Source organism: Grammomys surdaster, unplaced genomic scaffold (genome assembly GCF_004785775.1).
Source record: "Grammomys surdaster isolate TR1022 unplaced genomic scaffold, NIH_TR_1.0 125950, whole genome shotgun sequence".
Classification (NCBI taxonomy): Eukaryota; Metazoa; Chordata; class Mammalia; order Rodentia; family Muridae; genus Grammomys; species Grammomys surdaster.
In genome coordinates, this window is record NW_021620771.1 from 4,110,335 (window position 1) to 4,135,869 (window position 25,535).

A 25,535-nucleotide genomic window follows, 5' to 3' on the forward strand; every position below is an offset into this window, starting at 1 on the left:
GGCCCTGGGTTCCAACCTTAGGAGAGAGGGGGGCGGGTATTGAGATTATTCCCCCTGCCTCTGTCTTGCCCTTTGCCCTTCATTTAGCTGTCTGTAGGTTTGTGTACTGTTCAAGGAAGGATGGAATGATATCACTCATCAGAGGATGGTGGGAAGCCTACTTGCCTTACCTGCCTCAGTCCTTAGAGCTTAAAAACATGGGATAAATGTGACTCAGAAAGGAGACCTGGTACCACAGAAGTTCATTCTCTGCCCTCCTGGAATCCCTGCTTATGACCATGTGTCGGGGCAGAAATTGGTGTCAGACAGTGGCATTTCAAGGGGTGTTATCTTGAGTTTGTATCACATGGTATCACATGCAGGGAATTACATAGCTGTTAACGCACTGATTTTTTTCTCAAACATATGCAAGTATGGAATGTATCCTCAGAGAACCATGAAGAAGTTGTTGGAGTAAAATCCCTCCGAGCCCACCCCAGCTACAGACCTTCAGGATGCCTGAGCTATGGGTGTGGAATCAAATTCATCAGAGCGGGTTGCTTCTGTCTTGTTGGCTGTACCTTGTGGACTTTAGCTGATAGAAGATGGGAAGATGGGTCTAACTTGGCTGATATACAAGCAGGGGTGTTGTGCATATTGGAGTCTGTGAATTGAATCAAATGAGTAGAAATGCCAAACTGTTGGCAGTCAGCAGTTCTAGATGAGACGGACCCGCTGGGGAGCTGTCAGGAGCATCAGTATGTGATATTCAAGGTACGGACACATTCTTAACACAGACGTGCACACCTGACATCACATGCACACACACAGCATCAGCAACTTTACCCTCTTGGATTTTAACTCCCTAGTCACAAACACACCTGCATGCCCACATATGCGCTCATCCTAGATGGGGGAACCTCAGGGCTGAATCAAATGCTGGTTAAAGCTGCTGCTTTTATTACACCAAGGTCTTGACATTCATAAGGTGAGGAACACAAAGGTTGGTGGACTGCTGTTATAGCGGGCATGCATTCTCCTCTACAATACAGCTCCAAAAGGTCAAGGTGACTGCTGCTCACACAACAGAACTGCTCTCCAGAGGGGAAAGAGGAGACACTGTGGGGCCTTGTTCTCTTGTTTCAACAGACACAAGGAACTTCACTTCCACAGCAGTCTAGGGAGTGCAGGGTCAGGTGAGTGTACTTTCAACAGGGGATCCAGCTTTGGGGAGAAGTTCCTAAAACTTAGAGCCAACAGTACTTCTAAGGTAAGACCATACTTCCCAGAGGTAGCACTGACTACTAGGACATGCTGAGCTGGGTTAAGCTGCCAGGAGTCCTACATTACAGAGATCCTGGCTTTACAGGGAAGAGTAAGACACGATGGCTCTGTCACAATAAGGCCACTAAATTCACAGCAACGATGACTTCAGAATAAAGCTCTTAAGACTACAGGGAAACAGCCCTTTCCTCTCCTGTCAGGTCTTTCTCAGGGTAGGCACCTGCCCTGAGACTATCACATGATCATTTCTGGGCTGCACAAATTACTGAGCACAAAGGAACAGAGGAAGGGGCCACACATGTCAAGTCATGTCATTGCCACCAAACATGGTGGACTGCTGTTGGTGAATGTCTTAGATGCCTTTCCTGGTTGGGCCGGATGCCCTCGTGTATCTGAAGAGCTAATCTGAAAAGAGGCTGGCAAAGGACTTCCTCAAGCTCCGGATGGTCTCCGCTTTGGCTTCATCTTCATTGGCTGAAGACCGGAAGAAGGAGGACTCAGAGAAGCTGAACGCATTTGTCAGGGACTGCGACTTGCTTGAAGATAAAAACCAGAGAGAACGTGAGGAGTGTGTTCCTAGTGAGGCAGTGAAGGGCTGTGACATGAAGGTATGCAACAAGTACTCCCCATTCCCTCCCCCAGGGAGAACAGGGTAGCAGGAGATGGCTGGGAGGGCTACACTAGGCATTGGGAAGCCCTTCACTACTTCCTCACCTTCAGTGCAGCTGAAACAGGAAGGGTGGGAGCAGTGTGAGGACCAGAGAGAAGGGCAAGAGAGAGGGAGAAAGAGGAAGAATGGGCTACTCAAAGGCTGTATCTTTTGTTTGAGGCTAAAAGTCCCCAACTCCTAAGTACAGATCTGAGCATCTCACACCTTTTTCCTTTGATGAAAACAGACATCAGCACTTGGGCTCCTGGCCTCTCTTTTTCATCCACTGCCAAGATGGACTCAACTTCAGTGTCTTGGTTCTGCCACAAAGTCATGTCTAGCCTCAGGCAAGCCATGTGTCACTCTGGCCCTGGGCTTTTCATGAGTGGCATGATGATTTTGGTAAAATGATGACCTCTGGGCCCTCTTGGTTCCTTCTATTTCTCTCTTATTTCAAAGGAACCTTCTTCAGCTTGATCCCCAAAGTCTAATGCCTCCATTTCCCTGGTCTTGCATTCATTTCTTTTTTAAAGATAGGATCTCACGTAGCTCAGGCTGACCTTGAACTCCCTGTGTAGTTGATGGAAGCCCTTGGGTGCTTCCTAAAGTGTTTGATAATAGGCATGTACCACAATGCCTTGTTTTATTCAGTGCTGGGGTTTAAACCCAGGACTCTCACATTTCTAGCTTCATGTCCCTGTTTTTAATATGATCACAGTCAACTCTATAGTCTTTCTCAGAGGAACCTTAGTATGAGGTTTTTGGAGTTCAGGGTATACAGGAGTAAAAGAGACACTTTATCAGACTATGACTGTTAAGCAATATTATAATAAAAGAAACCCAACCACCCACCTTACACACACACACACACACACACACACACACACACACACACACACACACACGAGAACTATTTTTCCAAAGCAAGTGATTCAAAAACAAAAACTGTGAAGGCTGGGCTTGGGGGGAAGCCAACACCACAATGAAACATGAGGTTTGGCTTCCCTGGTGGGTCTTTCTGGCTCTAGGACTCCTCTGGGACCTCCATCCCTCTCTTGAATGCTGAGTGCATCCAAGAAAGTAGCACCTGTGTGTCATTCTCTCCTCCCACAGGGGCTGTGGACAGATGTCCTGCCTTTCATTAGGACTGGTGACAAGCCCTAGCATGCTGGCCTCTTGGGAATACCTCTGCACTCACAAGCAGAGGGCACCCAGTACGAGCCTCCAGCTCATCATCAGGGGCTGACTCTGCTCATCAGCTTCAGCCCAGGGGCAATGTCAACCCAAAGATTTGCTTTTACACTGGGGCCAGAGCAGATATGATGATCCCAATCAGCAAGTAGAAACTGTTGAACTGAGATGACACAGCAAGTTAGATGTAAGCAGTGCTACTGGCTTGCTCTGAAGAACAAGAGTAGCCATGTCTCTTCCGTCGTGTATGACTAGAAGAACTGGAGAAGTGACCATCTGGACACCCAAGCCCAACTCTGACTTTGCTACTGATTTAAATGGGTGGCTCTGCGCAAAGTTTTCTTCTATGTGCACAACTTGAGGGTGTTCAATAGACTCTGAAAGTCCATAGCCTCTCTCTTGCTTCCTGAAGATTCACTATTGTACATCACTTTAAAGCAATAGTTCCCAACCTCCCTAATGCTGTGACCCTTTAATACAGTTCCTTATGCTGCGGTGACCCCAACCATAAAATTATTTTTCTTGCTATTTCATAATTATAATTTTGCCACTATTATGGATCCTAAAATCTATGTTTTCTGGTGGTCTTAGGTGAACCCTGTGAAAGGGTCATTGAAGGGGTCAACCCCACAGGTTGAGAACCACTGCTATGAGCAGGGTGGGACACCCCCATGTTCCTGGAGCTGTTGCTCTCTCTGCCAAGAGTGGAGACAATGTCTGCATAGGGATACTAAAACCAGCATGTGTGGCTCTGGAGAGTTGGGGAGCAGACTGCACCGGGCCACACTCCAAGGATAGAAGTACTACTTCCTAAGGGCTTCCTACAGTTCTATGTACAGCACAGCACTGTGGGGGGAGCCTCTAGGTGAAACACTGAGAATGTGGGTGCCCGAGAGAATGGATCTCTTTAGTAGGTGCCACCTTTGTTACCCATACTTCCCCAGATAGAGCTGAAGGTTAAAACTGAGATGGAGTTAACTACTTCCCCCTCTTCCTCTGGGCAGCTGATTTATATATACTCTTGGGTCAGAAAGGAGAAAGACTTGAAGGCTTTTTTTGTTTGTTTGTTTGTTTGTTTGTTTATAAGTTTAGGAGACGTGCATATGGAAAAAAGAGTGGGAGCCCTAAGTTTGTTCAAGGCTAGACAGAAAGGATCGGTAACCGCTCCAATTCCTCATGAAGACAGCGCTGGATGTAAGTATCCATCTTAACCTGGGGCAAAATTTAATTTCCCTCTTTTCTCCCCTCCCAAGTCAATCTAGTCATTCTTCTCACACACACCAGAAAACAAACACACACCCACAGATCATCACCACCACCATCAACCTGCAAAATCCTCAAACGTCTGTGGCAACCTGGAGGTGATTCTATTGCAGGTCAGAGGCTCACAGCCCATGAGGGGGGACAGGAGAGGGGGTAAGGAACTGCTGGGTTATCTTACTTGAGCTGTGGGTGAGGCTGGGGCTTCTGTGGTGGAGCAGGCTGAGGTGCCTGGGCCTCTGCCAGGGAGTTGCTGCTGGAAGATGCATCACCGTGGGTGGTGGTGGGGCCGCCCGGCCTCTGAGGAGCCGAGGAGGAAGAGGAGGAAGAGGAGGAGGAAGAGGAAGAAGATGGCAGTGATGGTCCCGAGGGGAGCCGACGTGGAGGCAGCACCTTGCCTGGGGGCTGCATTCCTTGGGGTTGCCCAGGGCCCCCTAGGTTCAGTACAAGAAAAACTTCATAATTTAACCATTATCAAAGAGTTTCTATAGTAGAATCTATGTCTCAAATGGTGTGGTTAGATCATTGCTAAAAGGATACGAGATAGTGTATGTAGCTACCCAAGGCTCTGGAGGGCTGTGAAGGGGAGTCCTTAGACAAGACATCTTCACTGTATGTACCTCCTCAGAGACCAGCAGCTTAGTCACAGTGGAAGTCAGAAGGGCAGGGAAGAGGGCAGAGTACTGGGAAGCCCCACAGAGAGAAGAATCTCCCTTACAGAAGGCCTCCAGACCAGAGAGACTCTGCTCTGTTTCCCAGAAGTCCTCAGAAGAAGCCACCCTGCTCTGAGGCTTCCTAAGAGCCCCAGATTCTACACACACAATGAAGGAGAGGGCAGGGGACAAACAGGAGAATAGGAGTCGGAACACCTAAGAAATATGAGTAACAGTTTCCTCAGCAAGACACCAAGTTTCTCTAGGCCATAAACCACCTAAAAGTCCTACCATTATATTTTAAAGACAATAGTTGTTTCAAAGATGTTAACAGATGAAAAAGTCGTTCAGAAGGGATTCTGGGCTTTCAGATCACCAGTGCCTGACACTGTTTCCATGGTGCTGCCCTTCATCCTGCTCCAAGCCTGCAGGTGCCTTCTTGCCACAGCCATGCCACCTGGGCTTCACAGAAGCATTAACTCCCACGACCAGGATCAACCCTTTCTTCCCAGGCACTCTTTGCCTGAGTGCCATCCTCAAGGGCCCCAGCCTGACAAACCACTCAGGTGTGTGGGGAAATTCTCCAGACATCCAATCCTTAGTCTCCCCCAGGGATGTTGTGAGCACCATCTGGCAAACAGCCCCTTAATAACAACATACCTTTCACCCAATATGCAGCACAGAACCATCAGATAGATGGCCTGTTGAAAAAAAAAAAAGGCCTCCTTTGTCTAGGGGGGCGAAGGACAGAAAGTGTGATATCAGTTCATATTTCTCAGAAGGGGATTCTGCACATCTCGGAAGTCAAAAAGACCCCATGGACACACACTGACTAGTGAAAATCATTCCGATTGAGCTGGAAAATCCAGTTTCTCACCTCAATCCCAGAGGTTAAGCTCATGGGCCTGCTGTGGCTAAGACTGGTTCTGTTAGTTTTGTAGAAAACAGGACACCTATGTCCTCCGCAGAGGCAGAAGTGTCTATGCTACACCCAGGGTTACAAGCTCGTTTCCCTTCTATGCGGCATGAGCTCCCCTTTATCATCAGTCACCAATTAATAGTAAGTTATGCTACACATTAATAAAATACATATGTAAAGCATGTGGAATTCTACATATTTAAGGAGTTCAGAGTCAAACCAGATAACCAGATTCTACCTCCTGAAGCCTGACACCAAGACTATTACTTCGTTAGCATGATTACTGTGTTGTTTCTGGTCAAGTAATTCAGGTTGACAGCTCAGCCTCTTGTATCACAGACCTGAGTGCTTTCCCACCTGTACAGAGGTAATCGAACAGCCAGAAACTTTACAACTTAACACTGAAGACAGATATAACTTTTCCTTTATTACACATTGAGCTGTACAAGAGAGTCACAAAAGGGAGATGCTTTGTCACATCCCCAGCATGGCTGAGGGGTTCCCAGCCGGGTCAGTACAAAAGAGGGGACAACACTGGAAAAGAAATGGGAACGAAACACCTGAACAGAAACCCTACACTGTGACAAAAGTGTCCCCCAGGCCACAGAGTTGTCCCTTAGCATGCTGCCTGAGGGCACGTGATAGTCAGGTGCTGCTATCTGCTTGCGTGTGGCAGTGGGAGCTGTAATCAGCTTCTAACCCCCACCTGAGAGGCCTTGGCTGACGCCACCCTGTAGCCTGACTGAATTCAAATGGCAACTTTATATTTGTGGCTCACAAGTGTCACATGAAAAGCACCTGGATGTAACACACTGATAACATGCAGAGAAGCAATACCACCATAAGCTCACCACTTGAACAAAAAAATTTAAAAAACAAACAAACAAAAATGTATTCCTCCATTCTGGGAAATTCCTGTATTCTCTTCTAGCATTTCTTTAGACCAGGAGGTGTTTAAGGTCCTGATTCTTAACCCACCTGGAAGTGCATATGCATATTTACAACTGCCTGAATACCATCTTCATCTAAGGGAAGGGTCACAGATTATGACACTTATACTGTATGCCTTTCTCTAGTGTGTCAGAATTTTCCAGAAACCAAAGAGAAACCAGGTCATGTGCCCCTTGACTCAATGACATATAACCAATACTGCTCACTCCTCAGACCTGGTAGTCCAGAACCCAGCCATGTCACCACAAAGGTGGGGAATGTAAAAGTAGAGCCAGAAGCATTTCTTCTAAAAGGCAGACTGCTGACATGAGCTTCTGTATGGGCTGGGGACTAGAGGCAGCCACATGGAACCCATTCTCACCTTGCCCACAGATGGCGGAGATGAGGTATTGCCTCTCAAGTTCTGGCTTAATTAACAACTGGGTCATCTGCCTAGGGCTCCTTACCACAAGGAAGGACAAATACACTGGCAATGGTTCTCCAAGGCCTGGTGCCTCTGTTCAACATACAACCTACAACTCAGACAGGTTTTTTTTTTTTTTCCAGAAAGCTCCCTGGTTTGGAGTCTCCAAAGTGGCCAAGGCTGAGAACTAAAGTGGTCCAGTCCAGAGCTGTGTAGGCAGAATACCCACTCAGGTGGCAGGAGACATACATATTTGATCTAGTCTCATGCTAGGAAGCCTGGAGAATTGTCAACTTCTTCTCCGACTATTGGGATTGGTTACTCCCTGCATTCTCTGTCCAACACTGCTGGAGAATCAACTCTGTTTATTAAGTCAAGCTTTGAGGAATACACGGCAGCCCAGTTCACAGAAGCACACACAGCCAACTTAGAAACAGCAACAACAAAGAAACAACTGCAGGCACTGAGATCAACATACGGAAAACACGAGATCACTTAGATATTGCACATCGGCGGCCCCTTATTTTTTTTTTAAACCTTGTAGCTAATTAATGAAAACGAAGGGTACACAGGGTATAAAATACAGAACACATTCCTGGAAGCAGCTGGTTCTTTGTATTTCGTCACTAAAAACACAAGAGCTCTACAGGCACAGCCAGCTTATTCACACACACTCAAACTGCACCAGACTGTAGCGAATGGAGAAAGAGATAGATGCCTTCAAGTTCACTGGGTGGGACTATGAAAAGTAGACTTGGGAAGTCTCTTAGCAGTGCTATCTATTTACCCTAGTCATGCAGGGAGGAAGTTAAACACAGTTCAGTGAGGACCCAAGCACTCATGGAGGTAAGTGCGAGAAGGTGAGGCTGAGCCTGAGGGAAGAGGAGAAGCTGGGCCGGCTTTGTGGTGGCTGTTTCTCCTCATCTACCCCAGTGCTAGGATCTCATCCCTCATTATGTGATGCTTTAAAAACACTATCGAACCACCCAGAAGACAGTCGCACTGGACTTAAAAGAGGCACAATTCTTTTGTACACTGTTGACAAACAGCCCTGGAACCACACGTTATACAGAAGAATGTAGAAGCATTACAAGCACAAACAGGGACAGGTAAACAACCAGACAGGGGGCTGACACTGCATAGGAGAAACAGTCCAGTCAGCACTGAGAGGACACAGCATCTGCACTCCCCTCCCCGCCTTCCTTTCTTTTCTCTTCTTTTTGTTTTTTTGGCTTAAGTTTTCTGTTTTGAAAATTAACTACTGATCGCTTTAAGAAGCTTGGACTTGTTTTGGACCTACTGCAATGCCATTACAGTCGAGAATATACTGTAAACAACCTTGGGGGGGTGGCCGCTGAGGAGGGGTCTTGCTGGAGTCCGGTTCCTTAAGTGTTCCACTCTGGAAGACAAAAATAACAAAAAAAATACCACAAGAGATAAAACCAAAACTCCAAGTAAATGTCAAAGGCAAGTGCAGTGGAGGCCACGCTGCGGTCCCAGGTCTGCTCAGGGAATCCTGATGTGCAGACCATCAAGCACCCTCAGCCTTTGGGCTGTTGCCGGTCTTGAGTTGGCAGTATGGGGCTTGAAATTACTGATGGACACCAAAGCCCTCCTCAACCTCTTCCATTTTGCTCACTGTAGACTTACTTATCTGGAACTTTAAGTCTGTGCTTTGTTATCACGCCACACCGAGACATCCAGTGTCTATTTGTACTTACTTTGTACCCAGCTTCTGAAAGGAAAGAAACTGGGTTGTCCATGGCTCTCAGGGAGGAGCGGTGTTGAGGTGTGGGGTACGGTGGGGTAGATGTGTGAGCTTGTAGTGCCTGCTTTCTAATAGTGATGAACTGTAGGGTGGGTTCAGTTCAGGGGTTACTGGGGATCTGATCTACTCTTTGGGCTAGGCTGTACTGCCTGAGAGAGGGACCTGAACGAGGGTGATATGCTAATACTGGTAAAGTGCTCAAGGCCACATTGTTTTGCTGTCTCAAAATGCAGAATTACAGTCTGCCCGACAGCATGGCTCCACTCCTACACTTCCTCTCTTCCCAGCTGGGATTCTGATTATGTCCTGACAGGATCAAAGATGCATGTGACTTCATTTGTCTCTCACTTGTGTTTCAGGCAGTTCACCTTAGGGGTTTGTCTTCAGTGTGCCGGAAACATTCTCGAAAGCCAAAGTGTGCCAAGTGGGCCGATGGTGATGTCAGAGTGTGCCTCCCCAAGCAGGGCTTTGGAGTGGGCTAAATGTGCCTTCAGTCAGTCGGTAGGTCTCCCACTTCCCTCTCGGTGCCCTCAGCCCTGAAGATAAGACCCCAAGCCCTAGTCCCACATCAGTGCCATTTCCTCCCTGCTCCCCACTTCCCCTGTGGCTGAGGCTGGCCACGTCTCTCCTCCTACTCCCTATGGCCATTTTTTTTTTTTAGCTCAATACCTTGAAGTAGAAGTGTTCTCTTCCCAGTACTCAGTCATTCAATAATGAGGTGACTCCAACTGTACAGAAGTTTGTACAGTAACAGGCCTGGCCTTGGCACTGTCCTAGTGTCCACAGCAAGGAAGCCCATCTTAACTGTCAACCACCTTCAACAACAAAACATCCCTTTCTTCCAAGCACTCTAACTGGTTCCAGAAGACCTGCTGAGCACTCACATTGAGATACACACTCATTAAACATTAAGCCAGTTGGTGGTCATCTATGCCACTCATGCACCAGGGCTTCTCAGTTTCTCCCTCCTGACACCATCTTCTAATTACCAGATTTGATTAAGCATTTATCAGTTTTTGCTTAAACTATAATTTCCTAATCCTTCCAACTCATCTCTCCTCTCCAATCTTTGTTCCCCATGGCCACCGTTACCCTCTTAAACCTCTCCCTAGGTGTGTCACTTAATTTCTCTTGAAATTTCCTCAGTATTTACTGTGCCCCATGTAAATGGGCCCTTTACGTGACCTCTCCTTTACACCTAACAATGGCTGTATGTTGTAGATGCTGCTTTACTAAGATCCCAGTTGCTTCAGCATTGTTGGAATTAACCTCTCTAATCTTCCATTCCCCACATGGCCTAAAAGTGCACATGCCTTCTGGTTCCTACCTTATTGGTTAGTGTCTTTCCCAGGCCACATGCTCAGTGTCATGGCCTTTCATTATCCAAAACAGAATCTCAGGCATAGGGCAGCACAAGGCAAGCCTGTGAAGCATCTAGACTGGTTCTTGACAGTGCTCTCCCTCAGGCCTCATAAAAGGCACACAACGTGCAGGCTGACCGTGGCTCTCCTCAGTCACAGAAATATATATGTGAGACATTCAGAGATAAAATGAGCCCCAAAGTGCCCTTCCCAAGGCTTTGGGGAGAGAGGCCCCAGAGGCAGTCCTCAGGGCTAGACCCTGGGAATGTGCCTTGGCTACCCTCAATGGCACCTACAGAGCTTCTCCTGTCCCTGGTTCCACTGAGGTTGTGAATGGGAGACTTCTCAGGGGCTGAGAGAATCCAGGAGGAGAGTCCCCTAGGACTATCCCTTGCCAGGCTGAGACACTCTGGCTCCTCCCACAAGCCTACTGTCTGCTAGGGGCTGAGGGCTTATTCCCTATGGGGTTTGGCTACCACGGGATCTGTCTCCAGTCACCAAGAGCCTCCTGGGATGCTGAATTCCACAGAAGTCTGGCCACTCTGGCGTCACTGCCAAAATTTGGCATATAGCCAGCTCAAGGCAGGAACTCGTGGTCAGCCTGAGTAGCAGAGTTTCTCTGAGAAAGCTGGTTGACTCAAACAGGTAAGAATGTTTATTCCACCTCTGGTGGCCAGCTGCACACAAATACGGAGGAGGAAAACAGCCCTTTAACTGCCTATGAAATGAATCCCTAAGAAACCCTGAGCTTATGGAATGACTGCAAGTGGCTGTCAGTCTGATGCCACTGCCAAAACTAATGTGGCTGAAGGTGCATTTGTGTCTTAATAAGGGAGGGCAACTCTCCCTTCTTGCTTGGTCAAGTCTCATTAGAAAGCAGTCACCACTCTGGGCACCTCTATGAAGGGGTGCATTTGCCAGGGTCTGTGAAGAAATAGGAGGTAGAAAGACTGGAAACGCTTTCTTTATACAATTTGACAAGTTACATCTCCGCGTCTCAGTTTCCCCAAATGGTCAGACTACAAAGATTAAATGATGATGTGACCCTGATAGCACCAGCGTTAGTGACAATCATGTCAGTGATAGCCTAGGTAACAGTGACTGTCCCACCGTGAGAACTCTTCAACAAGCACCTAGAAAAACTCTGGCCAGAGATACTGTATAGGGGATGCAAGCTGGCACAGGCAGATGAGTTCTGCTGGCTCCTCCAGGTCCAGGCTTCCATTAATTCTTGTGCATTTTTGAGTTCTTTGGATGACTGAGGTAAGAGATAAGCCCTTCTTAACAGTGCAGTCTTGAGGCAAGAAAAGCCCCAGGGCAGCTGGGCCTGAACAGAGATATCCTGCAGCCATAGGCTTTGGGGGACTCAGTGAGGAGAGCAAGCTGCTGCCCATAGAGGCTTGGTAGGCTAATTAATATCCTGCTCTGCTGGGTCTGTGTGGCTTTAGCAATCAAAGGGGCCAGGGGGCAGGAGAGATGAATGTCCCATGAAGCAGCTGGTGAAGTGATACGTTGAGCATCTGGCTATCAAGGGAGGAGAGCAAGTTTCCTCATATGGTACCACAAGTGCCCAGATGTCCCTTTCTTTCCTTTCCCCTCATAGGCACACCAAAAAGCCCTGGTGCATGGTATTATGCAGAACCTCCTGAGCTGAGGGTCAGAAGATCTAGCTCTCCAGATGACTCTGGATAGGTCATCTTCTTTGTCTTTCCTGATATGTGACACATATAGAATACAAGTCCAATATCTCACATAAGGGTTTTGAGGCTTAAAAACATCAGATGAGCTTTATAAACTGTAAAGTCCTAGCCAATGAATGAGATAAAGCGACACCATTGTTTCTATTTAAATAAGAGTAAATCTGCAGCGTGAGAACTACATGTATCAATGGAGAAGATGTTGCTAAATAGCTTCCTGTCATCTTGTGCATATGGTAGTTCTTGTGTGGGGGACACTGGGTTGGGTTAGACCATGCCTTCTCTCTGTATGTCACTGCCTTAGTTTAGCAAGATCCACTCAATTACAAATCACTGGCCTGAGAGAGAAACCTCAGCCCATGGCTGAGGATCTATGGGGGTTTTGCTAAAGGTCCATCTAATTTTCCACCCTGTGGCTTTTGTTAGACAGAGTGGCAGAGGAGCTCCTATCTAAGGGAGGCCCCAACAGGATGGAAAGCTGAGGAAGGAAAGACATTGAGTGACTCAACTTTTGAGAATTGTTGGCTTAACACCAGCTGCCCCCACCAGGAGGAAGGCCTGTGCTTGCTCAGCATATCTGAGACAGGAAATTGGGAAAGGGTCCCAGGGTCTGGCCCCAGGAAAGGGGCCAGGCCAAGCTCCTTGCTGGCCACGCCACAGAACTATTCTGATCAGCTCCCCCAGGCCTTGCTTCCCCGGTCCAGTACTCCAGGGAGAATTAAGCAGCAGGAAGGAATGTGGTCAGGAGGCTGTAGAGCAAAGGGGACAGTGTGTTTTCAGCACCTTGAGACCTTTCCGGATCACCCTTTCAGTTGCCACTGCCCCCCTTCCTCTGCAAGGATATAAAAGGTATCCAGGGATGAGACGATGCCCCTTCCTTCCCGGGGGGAACTATTCTGTGGACAAGTGGCCCTCCCATAACCTGAGGACACCAGAAATGGACCACGGGGGCCACAAGTCCTATGGGGGCTCTGAGGATTAGGTCACCCTAGGTCAGGATGTCAGTTTTGAGTGATTAAAGATGTCCATGAAAGTAAAGACAGTCCCAAAATAACCAGTTTCTCTTAATAGTTCGTTAAGGGATCTAGTCACTGGTGGCTTTATCTGAACCTGCCCCCAATCTCCTTGAGTTCTCAGCTTCTACTCACTGGGGAACACGTTCTCTCAAGCCAGTCCTGCTGTGGGAAGCAGGAAGGCCTTGGTTTGTCCTAACTTTACCTCTCAGAACAAGTGAAACAACCCCGATATGGGATTGGAGGGATGGTTGTGCTTCTCCCTAAGTGTTCAGCCCTGGAGGCTGTTCTCAGAGTGAAGAGATCCCTTCTTAGTCTTGGTCTCTTTGTACAAGTTCACAGAAAAATTATTTTATTTTATTTTATTTTATTTTATTTTATTTTATTTTATTTTATTTTATTTTATTTTATTTTATGTGTATGGGTGTTTGCCTACATGTATGTATGGGTATCATGTGCATGCTTGGTGCCCACAGAAGTCAGAGAAAAATGTCTTTAATCCTTGTAGATAGCTGTGAGTTAGGAACTGGACCTGGGTCCCCTGCAAGAGTAGCCAGTGCTCCTAAGCACTGAGCCATCTCTCCAGCCCCCTTAGTCCTTTTATTCTAAATTCTTCCCACCACCTCTCCCAGGTCTGGTCTTACATGTAGCCTGGAGCACAGAACTCTAGCTCTGGAAGATTCTGAGAGCTACTTGCTCCATCAGCTCCCACCCATCCTGTCACCACCTCCTCACCCAGTAAGTAGCTTATCCTGCTGAAATCTGAACATTAATGTGACAGTCACATGGTCCGGAGCAGCAGTTTCTGCTCTCAGTATCGGTGAGTTGATTCCTTAATACAAGGTCAAAGCCTGTCTTCCAGCAGATTTGCCTCTGGGACCATTTCTAATCCATGACGGCATCAGAAAGCTAAAGACATTGAGTCATAGGCTTCTGGAAACAGCTGGGAGTCAACTGAAGTTCCTTTAACTTATATTGTTTTGTTTGAGACAGAGGTCCATGAATACTAAGCTAGCATCATATTTTCTGTATAGTCAAGGATGACCCAGAGCTTTTGACTCTTATGCCTCTACCATAAGAAGGCTGAGATTATAGGCGTGCCACACCTAGCTTATGCCTATGCTGAGGATTGATCCCAAGGCACACACACTTGAAGCATGCTATACAAGTACTCTGCCAGCTGAGCTACATCCTCTGCCACAGTTCTCTTACTTTGTCCATACAGCAGATGAGCCACAAGCCCCAGCATCCTGGTCTCTCCTCTCAGTTGGAATCCATCCTGTTGTATTACCACCCTTGGACTAGAAGCAACATTCAAGGTGTTATCCGATCAGTTCAGGGAAAGAGCTTCATTTTATCTCAGATGCACATCAATGCTGGTCAACGCTTCCCAAGGCCTGGTCTTAAACTAGGCCTCTATGGACCTCACCCACAAGCCAAACAGGGAGCTGGCAAAATACATAACAAAGGGGCACTAGAGAACGACCAGGCCTAGATTTGCTGAATCAGCATATAAAATTCTTGAAGGTCTCTCCCTTCTTTCTGGGAGTCTGGAAGACAGCAATCAGCTCTCCAGAGCCCCAGCTTCAGGCCTGTCTCAGATCCTGATGATTCCTCTCACACTTCTCAGGGATTTCCCAATTGTCAAGCTGTTTTTGACATATTCAGTGGCCCTGGGTACTAGATTTTTCCTAAGCCCTAGAAATGAAGCAGTAAGCAAGTTTCTATTCCAAATGACTGAGTTATGTTTGGGGGATGGGACAGCAGGGGTGCCAGTAAAGAGGCTAAGTTTGGACCACAGAGGCTCTGCAATTATTGGCCACCAGGTGTCACTGCCACCCCGAGAACAGCAGTGTAGAGGTTTCATTGCATGGGGCAGCCTGGAGGCTAACATTCCAGCCAGGCTGAGTGAGGCCTAGTCATTGACAGCCAAATATCAAGCTTTGATATTTCTCGCTCACTCTGCTTCTGGTGATGTGGTCAATGTCTCCTCCCTGATTCTTGGGAGGATGCACAGCAGTTAGCTAGCTCACATTTTCCAAGTCACAAGTGTGTCCTGGTCCTCTTCCATATTACTGGGCAAAGAGCAGATCATGGAGCTATGTGAAGTTCTTTCTCATTCAGCCTGTGGTTCCATGGACAAAAATGAAGCTAACAAGAGTGGCTTGTGTGAGGAATGGCATACATGACACATGCAGGGGCTTGGCAGGAGATGTGACATGTAGGCTGGGACCCAGGCAATGATTCTTGGTTTATATCTCTTCTGCTTGCACACTACCAAGGGTCCCTTAGGATCTTGACATTAACTCCAAAAAGGATGATAGGGCCATTAAAGATATTGATTACAAATGGGGACACATCATCAATTATGTTCTGTGAATCCTATCACAGGAGCAGAGGTGGTACAGTAAAGGCAAACTGCTGAATAGGAGGAATAGTTTACTCTTGTCATTTTTAATGACCTGTTACTAAATGCAGAGGTATTAAACATAGATTTATATTTGTTATTGTGGTTTACATTTTCTATAGACAACAGACTGCAACTTGGGCAAACTGCTCTCAGCCTCCCTTTTTAGAGTACCTGTGGCGTTCAGTCATGTGCTGCATAACAATATTTAGGTCAATGACTGGCCACATATATGCTGGTGGGCTCATGAAATGACATTGCCCACTGATGCCTCTTAGTTTGTATAGGCCTGAGCTGTACTGATGAAGTCACATGAGATCAAAACTCTCCAGAAGGATCCCAGTTGTAGATCCCTGGGTGACCATAGTCAATGGCTGCTGGATTCTGGATGCTTTGTAAGCCCTTTAGATGAAATAAGTGGTGAGCGGATTCCCGTTTTCAAAGAGCTGCATCCTGACAGGAGTGACAAACGAAGAGGGAAGAACAATCTCGTCTAATAGAAATGGAAAAACACAGCTCCAGGAGGGAGAGGCAGCAGCTGCTGAGCAGGCGGCAACTTTGGATGATTGAAGAAATGTGTTATACTGTCGTGAAAGTTTCTTTACCAAAACAGTGAGCCGTGCCAAAAACAAAAGAGGGAAATCATTTTAGGAAGAGGCAACAAGAGAGACACAGGACTTTGAGACCTAGCATGGCTAGGACACGGGACAGAAAATGTAGGAAGGCACATGGGTGGGAGGTGAGTCTATGTAAACAGCTTGAGGAGTTTGGGCAAAGGGAAGGGATAGGGTGTTGGTGGACAAGCAAGAACTGTGCTTGGCTATGCGGTATTCAGAGGCAAATGAAGGTGTTGTGTAGGCATTAGACACAGGACTTGCAAGGAGTGGTCAAGGCAGGAGATAGAGGCTGGCCAAGCTCACCAGGGAATTTACAAGTTCAGGGTACATCTAGAGATTTATCAGAAGTGGGAGGGTCAGAAAAGAGAGCTGGGAAGAAAATGTTAAGATCAGGCTGCCCTGATTTAAGTTATTCCACATTGTATAAAATAGCTGAGTTTTTTGTTGTTGTTGTTTTGTTTTTTAGACTTTGTCTTGTTCTGAGGGACTCCATTTCATTAGCAGCTTTGGGCTCCATTTTGAAGATAAAGGACGCCTGTGCCCTTGGGTGCATATACGCACATCACCATCTGTCCAGCCCCATCTATTTGGCATTAGCAAAGGGCTGTTCCTGAAGTAAAAAGGATACTACCTTATAAATTTATCAAGGTACATTAAATCACATCAGGGAAACTGAGCCTAAGAACGTATCAGACACAACTAGACAAGAAAAGGTATAAATAACTCTCTTCACCAGTCGCAGAGGTAGATTCCCTGAACTGCAACGGTAACACCCCTCACCAACCTGCCATCTGACCAGCTTGTGTGTGCACTGAGGACTGGCAGACAGAGAACTCCTGACTATCCTTGAGCTTCAACTCAGTCCCCACTGTTGATCTGCTATTCAATTTCCTTCTGCCTACATGACAGACCTGCCATTCATCGCTCTGTTCCTCCCTCTAGACCTCTCCGGCCCCTTTGCCTCTGCATTCAGACTAACGTCACACTCCACTTTCAGACCTGCAGCTGACACCTACAGATGAAGTAACAGCTGCTTCCTCAGCTTCTTTCCTGCAGTGAGGCTTGGATTCCTCTTCTTATCAACAGAAACTTTATTTATACTCCTATTACCCCCTTCTGAAAAGCTCTTGATTTTAACCTAGTGTAGCCACTTTTTAATCTACATACCCATGAAGAGAGATACCGTATGATGTGTGGCAAGCAATCTTAAAGAGTTAATATTTGTAATTAAGATTGCAATGAAAGAGTTTGTGTTGCCTTAGTGAGATTACCACGAAAAGCTGGAGATATCTGGCAAAGTGTCTCCATTAAAAGCATTACACCCTGTGGATGTATTGTCCTTCAATAAATTCTGACATGTGGATATGAACAAACATGTTTGTCTCTTTGACATTACACACTCATGACAATAAGTCACTGAGGTAGAATGAAAAACAAGCAAGAGTGTAATTGCAGAGGCTCATCACGGAGTAGCTTGAAGGAGTCAACCATATCAAATGCTACGGTGAAACCAGGGCAAGAAGAGAAGTTAACTATCAGACTTGGTGGCACGGAGACAACTCTGCTGAGATCAATTTCAGTGGGATGATGACTGTAGAATGCCAATGGAATGGACTGAGAAAATATGGTCTGACAAAGACACTGTGGATAAAACAACAGAATGAGCAGTCACTAGAAGGGCTTAGGCTTGAAGAGTGGTTTTGGTGTTCTTTGTCTTTTAATGGTAGATGTTTACATATAAATGTGACCATTTGGAAAAGATAAACTAGTGAAAGAAAATAGAGGGGACACTTCAAAGCAAAAGCCAGGTCCAGATCCCAGGTGGACACTGGGCCTTAGAAACATTCCTGTGGGTGCAGGGAGGTGGGGAGGTGGACCATGGGAAAGAAGGCAGCTGCTCTGAAAGTGTGCCTGGTCCCTGAGCCTGGGCTTGCAATGGCAAGTGTTTTCTCAATCACCAGCAATGAGTCCTTATCTAAACAAAACAGGGCCTGGAAATGTGACCAGTACAGTTGTAGCTTCAAGGTCCAATCTCTGCATCCTGCCAGATGTTGGACTAGCTTCTGGGCAGCCTGAGGTCAAAGCACAAACTCAGGAGCAAGTTAACACAGGGTACAGAAGACACCAGGCAGGCAGGAATTCAGTCACCATTTCTACTTAGGACACAACCAACCTTTAGGCAGGAACTGTATCTCATTCACTGCCTAAGTCTTAAGGTTATTAGGCCTTCATTAGAGAAGGAAAAACACAGAGCAACCCTGGTCTTTGCTCACGAGGGGCAGAGCCATTTGGGAAACTTGCTGTATTAACTTAATCATGTGTGCAGAAAGAATTTAGTCGTCTTAAGAGAGGCTTGGCTTTTGCATCAAGGCTTCCAGGAAGCAACCTCTAAACTCCTATGATTTCTTGAAGAATCAAAGTTGTGATTCACCATGGACCCTTTAGCCCACATGTATCAGTTTGCCCTCTAGGGTGAGGAATATGTGAATAGCTCAATCAGATCAATCAGTTAGGGTTAGGTAATGAAGTCTCAGCAATGACTCTGAACAGTGACGCTCAGGTGACCCTTCTGATTGGTAATATTCCTGAGAGTTATCACACATGGATGCAGTGAAAGAGATATACTCCAAGGGTAGCAGAAGCTTGCTTTTAGGACCTTCTCAGACTCTTCACTATGCACATTCCTGTGGCTTGGTTTTGGTCGGAACTGTTTTCCACAACATGCAGTGACTGTGAGTATAATTTTCAGTGAGTTCCCTGATGCCTGCAGGGCTCTATTAGAACTCTAGAACTTTCAGTTAATATCTCACTGAAGGTAATCTTACTGAGTAATGTCCTCTATTAAAGTTAACTAGGCCTTAGTAAGACTTTATGGAGGACTATACCCTCAGACTTTGTGGTCTGGCTAACTGCAGGTGACCCTGGTATTGGATGGGATCTAGAAATCATCCACTTAACTCCATTTTACAAGTGAGGAAACAGTCTGGAGAGGTTGGGAGGAAGGCAATGTTATAACAGAGGAGAGAATCACCCCTAAGCATCCTGGTTTCCAGTGTGGTCTGCTAAGATGCTTACACTGAAAATATTTATTGTTTGTTTTTAAAAGGGGAGGGATATTATGGTTTGGATATGATTTGCGTATTGTCCCCTTAGGGTCCCTGTGCTGAATGAAGTCTGCAATGTGATTAATAGGCTATCATTAGCTATTTATAAAGGCTTTCTAGGACCTGGAAGGTAATACTGGGACCCAAACATCTTGATTTCATTATATTTACAAAATTATAAAATTTAACTACTAAGTGATTTACCAGAGCCAGATGTCAGAAAAAGAAAAATGCTCACCAGAGGTAATAGAGATGGTGTGATACTGCACAACGCCACCCTCATCTTGGATATCTCAAAGAATGAGAGTCAACCTCTGTTAACTCAGAAGCTCCCATTTTCTCTACAATCAATGAGAATGGAAATATTCTATTCCCACCCCACCCCCCACAAATTTATTATGTCTCATTGTAGAGATCTGGCTGGTCTGGCATTCAATTTATAGACTAACAGAGATTTGCCTGCCTCTGCCTCTCCAGTGCTGTGATTAAAGGCATATGCCACTGGGCCTGGCTCCAGAGAAAATTCTAGAACACAAAAGATACTCAAATTGGATCACCCACAATAGAAGAATAAACAGACCCAGAAAGGGGTCTAACTTATCAACTGTCACACTGTTTCAATTTAATCAATTTTGGTGAAAATATTTATTATACATCATGTTTCTACCTACCTTAAAAGTTGTATATACTACTGACTAAAATAACAAATCTCTTGGCAATTCCAGTTCATTATCCTGAATATCAATGTTTCTATCTATGATTCTGCAATGTTCAAGTATTTAGGCTAATTAGCCTCTACCCTAAATAACCTAGTCTGATTTTCCCTGCCAGGTATAAACTCTCAGCCCTTTACTCTTTCTCACTGAAAGATTTCTAGAAGGCTGCTAGCTTGCTAGTGAGTGCTATGTAATCTTGGATGGCACTCGCTCATCTCCACATGACTGCTGATGCTTCTCCAAACCTCAGATTGTAGGATTCAAATCCAGATTGTGCTTCTTGCATGTTATCCCTCCTGGGTGCTTCATGTTGCTCTGCCTTATTTTAGGGTTTTTCTTCTTCTTTTAATTCTCATAAAAGTCTAGGGCTACGGGCTATGGTTACCTTCTCTTAACTATTGCTATGGACCTTGTCCAAGGCCATACAGCCAACAGATACAAGTTTACAATTCAGAGTTCATGTTCATTTCAAAATGGACACTCGTATATTTATATCTCTGTAACTCCTTCAAGTTGGATTTTGAAGGAAAGGTTTCTAAGAGAATCCTAACAAAAATGGCAAAACCTAAGCTTCATTAAAGGAAGTGATTTCTCACAAAGTTACACAGATGATTATGGGAAAAGCTCACTAAGACTCGGTTCTTTGATTCACTGTTCACATTCTTATTACCCTAATATATAAAAGTTCAGTGGACAGAGTCATGGAGATATTTATGGAAAATGAGATATCTTCCTCTTGGACTTTAGAATTTCAGGCCTGAGGCCTTATCTGTTTTTTGGCTTGTTGTAGAGCTCCTGGGCCTAATGTTCTATAGAGGTGTGTGTGGATTTTCCAGTAAACCTGCATCTGACTGTGATAGGAGTTATGTATCACACCAACTGAGAACAGTCACCTTTTCTCTCACAGGAACAAAAACAGATTTCTAATTTGAATTTTACCTTGTCAGTCTCCCCGACAACAGGGTACTAACTTTTCCTTCCTTCTAAACAAGTAGCCTACTAGGAAAAATGCTACTCCACACACGGAAGTCCCTAATAGATCCCCTAGTTCAAAACAAGACACCCTGAGTCAGGAGAAATGGGATGTACCTCCCTGGAGTCTTTGAGTTCAGGGTGAAGATCTAATACCCTGTCTCTGCACAGTTCTGAAGCTAATACTGCAGACTGAAGAGGGGGCCTCTAAAGGGGGATACTTGAAGATAACCCAGAGAGGAAGGAACCAGAGAGAGGGAAGAGAGAGAATCATGGATCCCAGCACATATCTGACCTCTGCTTCCTCCTAGAGCCACAGTGTCTGGAGCAGAAGCTCATGACTGTGCTAGGTCTCTTTGTAGTTCCTTACCTGTGGCTGTTGGGTGGTTAAAGGTCTCTGTGGAGACAGGGCAGGAGTCCTGGACAATAGCTGGTTCATCTTGCTGATGACTAGATCAGTGATGAGTTGTCTGTCCTCCACTTGGTGTTCCCCAATCAGTGGCATACTACAGTCCATGACCTAGTGGAAGATGTGACCTAGGTGAGGAAGAGGTCTAGAAATACAAAAGCCCTCTATGCTGTGTGGGAATGGGTACAGTTTAAGTCAGCAAAGTGTGTGGGTTAGCTAGAATCTTGTTCCTCAGCAGAAACTGGAACCATTTGTTCCTGCTGCAAACATCTGCCATGACCCCATTCCTTTCCTTCCTCCTGGACCAGGGCTCTAAGATGCTGGCTACTGGGAGTGGGAAGAATTAAAAAAAATCAAGGAGAGAGCACAGCCTGGGGCTGGAAGCTCACAGAGAGAGGAGCAGGAAGACATGGAAGGACTGCCTTAAGAGCAGGCAGTTTTTATCCTTTGATGTTTCAGTCTGTCTCCAAACATGTTCTGCTCATTAAACAGCCTGATTCCTGTCCTTGCTCCTGACCAGCCGTTTCTCTGCTTCCCACTGATCTTGATTCTTCCTATATCTGGGGCAACGTGTCTTTCCTTTAGGAAATGTCTGCTTTAGGAGACTCATAGACTCTGGCAGTCCAACTCTCATTTACAGAGGATAAACAACAGGCTTACCCAGAGAGGGTGATATGGTTATCCTGACAGCTCCATGCTAAACAGGCTGTGGGGGTGAATTTTGAATCTAAAACCTATTTTGGCCTCCTGATCCTGTTATTCTCAAACATCAGTTCTTTTAGTCCCAGGAAGACTGAACTCAGTGAGGTGGCAGAGTGGTGTTCACACTGCTATAGCTTTCTCTTTAACAGGTGAAAAGAAAGCCAAGCTTGGTTAGGGGGCCAGGCAGAGTACAATATCTCCAAGGCTAAGAGATATTAAAAAGAACCACCTGTATCCATGTGCCCATGTTGACACTGATTCACCCTGTGGCCATAAGCACATACTCATGGTAGAGAGGGTCCATTTCCTCACTTACTAAAGTGATTAGGTTGGACTGAACAATTCTCAAAAGTGGCTTTCTCAGAATAAACAAATGATACAGTCACTACAATGTCCTATAACAAGGTAGGGTGGGAACCAGGACCTAGATGTGCTATCTGTTGCTCGTTTCGTGGCTTGGCTAACAGCTCTCTACTTGGAGAGGAAGCTCACTATGCGGATCTGTCATCTTGGATCTTCATAATTAGAGAACTCTAAATGTAGTCTGGGATGCTCACACAATGTTTAAACCAAGATTCTGCCCCCAGCCTGGGTGTTCCTACATACTGATCTGTTCACTGGACCAGACTTACCTCAAAAATGTAATCTTTGCCATCTTTGCCATGCACAGCTTTGACTGCACAGATGTCCAGGCCACCAAACATCTCAGAGCAGGCATCTACCCAGAGCTTGTACCTGGAAGGGACAGGAAGATGTCCTGAGTCTACGATATTAAGCTCACATAAAGCCTACATTTTGGTAAGGTCCTTTTTGCCCCAGCCTTTCCCATCCCTCACTTCCATTCTTCTTTTCCTTCCTCTGCTCCACCAAGCACAGTCCCTATTTATGATGCCTCCCCTTCCTGAGTCCCTGAACCTATCCATATTTCTAGGCCCAGACTTAGGCCTCATCTTGTCCAGAAGCCCTTCCAGCCCTTATTATTTCTTTATGGGAGCTTCTGTGGTACAAACTTTTATCTCTGTAACTGCATTTCACCTGTCCAATCTGGTTTACTGGCTGTCAGAGCATCTATGTTTTATTATTCTTATCTACACAGAGCCTCCCTCCCTTCAGATGTTGTTTATTTCCAACATGTTTTATTGTATGAAAGAATGGGACATCTCTTACTCACCGGTCTGACATGGCAATCTGCTCCAGCATTGCTGAGCCAGTGTTTGTCTTCCAGTTCCCTGAGATGGATGTCCTCCTGAAACAAGCCCCCAGCAGGAGAAGACAGGCTGTGAGCCATAGCAGGAAAATAAAGGGATTCCAGAACTTCAGATCATTGGACCACTCCTGCATTCCCTACCAGAGTTCCCGTGAGAGGTCAAAGGGTCTATCTGTTAGGCCTTAAGTCACCTATAATGCCTATGATTCTCTCAACAAAGGACCATCTCAGACAGCTCTGGCTACATGGAGCCTGTCCCAAGTTTTTCAATCAAAGGAGATCTTGCTCTATTCCAAACCGCTACAAAACACCTATACCTTACTGGTAATGTTAGATCTACTTTTTCCTTAGCTATTTGAGCTGAGTTGGAAGCCAAAACTTGCTCACAACTATGCTGAAGTTTTGGGGTACTCTGCCTTATATGCCTAGCAGCCTAACAATCTGGACTGGTTCAGAGCAATACACAAATAGAATCCCACTAGCTCTCATGAATATCTCCCACAATCTTTACCTAGACATTCTTTCAACAGTTACCCTCTGAGAGTCTCTAGAATAGTAGCAGTTTGACCTTGATGAGTCAGTTTCCCCTTCGGGCTTGTCTAGCTATCAAATAACTGACATACCAAGAACCAACCTTTTCTGTGTTGTACTTCACCCATGAAGTGGTTCTATCCAACCACTCCACAGTTTAAATAGAGCTAATTAGTTCTGGCTAAGTAGGAGGTGGATGACCAAATTTCTGGATCTGGATTTGCTCTTGACTGGCTGAGTGACCTACAGGTTATTCTACCTCTCTGACTCTGTCTTGTCTATGAACACAGGGTTGCCAGGAGGACCAACTGGACAGACTTAGGTAAAGAGAGCTATTTCTGTTGCTTAAGTTATCAGCCTTCACATGAAAACCCAAGCAGGAGGGAGGGGGAACCTAGGGGACAGAAATCCCCCTTTTACTATGGACACTCAGAGCTGCCACATGCTGTCATTGGCACTCAATGCTATTTGGAGGGAGGGTGCTGGTGCCAGCTTCCAGGTGTTTCCTCTCTGACGAGCTGATTCCAGACACTAAAAGTCCCACAAACACAGCCAGTTTTTCAGAGCTTTACGGTGATGCAGTGAGTGAACTAATGGAATGTCGATAACCCTCACACTTGAACAGTACGAAATACTTTCCACAGTGTACCTCACTAACTCCAGCCCAGCCCCTATGGACTGAAGGTAGAATGCTGTCCAGCTTTACAGGTAAGGAGAATAAGACCCAGAAGAGTTCTTGCTTGTGATTGCATATTTAGTCAAAACAGATATGAGATTTTTAAAAGTCTAGTCTTTGGTTCCTAGCTAGTGATAGAAAGCAAGTTGGTTCCTGTGAACTCCTTTCCCACAAACCTGCTACCTGGCTCAGAAATGAGTTAAGATTCTCTAAAGCTAAATTATACCGTGGAGCAATAGCACTTAACAGATATCTACAGAATAGTACATCAGCAGATAAGAAATACGACTCTCAGCAACTCATGAAACCTCTCAAATCAAGCACACTGAGGCCACTAAAGCAATTCTTAACAAAAAAAAAATTGAAAGAATCCCTTATTTCTTATCAGACTAAAGTGGAATAAAACTAAAAATCAAAAGCAAGAGAAATCACGGAAAATACACAATTTCATGGCAAATGAACTTTGGAATGCATATGGCCTCACTGAAGCAATCACAGGAGAAACTTAAAAACTTCCTAGAATCAAATGAAAACGAGAGCACAGCTGGCTGAGATACAGCTAAGGCAGCTCTGAGAGAAACACATGGAGCTAAAGTCCTAATGCTAAAACAAACAAACAGACAACCATCAGTTAGGTCTCAAATAAGTAACCTAATGATGTACCTCAAGACCCCAGAAAAGCAAGAAACCAAACCCACAATGTAGTTAGTAGCTGGTAAGAATAGAGATTAGGGTAGAAATTAAGAAAATAGAAACTAAAAGAATACTACATAGAACCACAAATTTAAAACTTGGCTTTTTGGACTGTACTAAACAGAAGAAACAGAAGACTCCAAACAACAAAATTGAGATGAAAAGGTAGTCATGACGAGAGATTCTAATGATATCCAGGAACCATTAGAGAATATTTTGAAAACTTTATCTACAAAGCTAAAAATCTAGAAAAATGAATAAATTTCTAAAAGACCATATGGCCAACTAAAATTAAATCAAAAGATATAAATATTATAAACAGACTCATAAAAAGCAACATGATTGAAGCAGTAATTAAATGTAATTAGAAAGA

At 45.4% G+C, this 25,535-nt stretch overlaps 1 protein-coding gene across 2 annotated transcripts in view; it reads right to left on the reverse strand.

Moving 5' to 3' along the window:
- Positions 1-317: 317 nt before the first annotated feature.
- Syn2 (synapsin II) overlaps positions 318-25,535 on the reverse strand; it is a 145,226-nt gene continuing 120,008 nt past the window's right edge. Inside the window, exons 8-13 of one of the 2 annotated variants that reach the window (XM_028753467.1) lie at positions 23,227-23,301; positions 22,688-22,790; positions 21,315-21,464; positions 8,628-8,688; positions 4,545-4,797; positions 318-1,799 (exon numbers count right to left, since the gene is read on the reverse strand). In XM_028753467.1, the coding sequence (XP_028609300.1) occupies positions 1,664-1,799; positions 4,545-4,797; positions 8,628-8,688; positions 21,315-21,464; positions 22,688-22,790; positions 23,227-23,301 (778 nt within the window). In that variant the 3' untranslated portion in view covers positions 318-1,663. Of the gene's footprint in view, positions 1,800-4,544; positions 4,798-8,559; positions 8,689-21,314; positions 21,465-22,687; positions 22,791-23,226; positions 23,302-25,535 lie in introns of those variants that run through there. The other variant, XM_028753468.1, reaches the window with a different exon arrangement.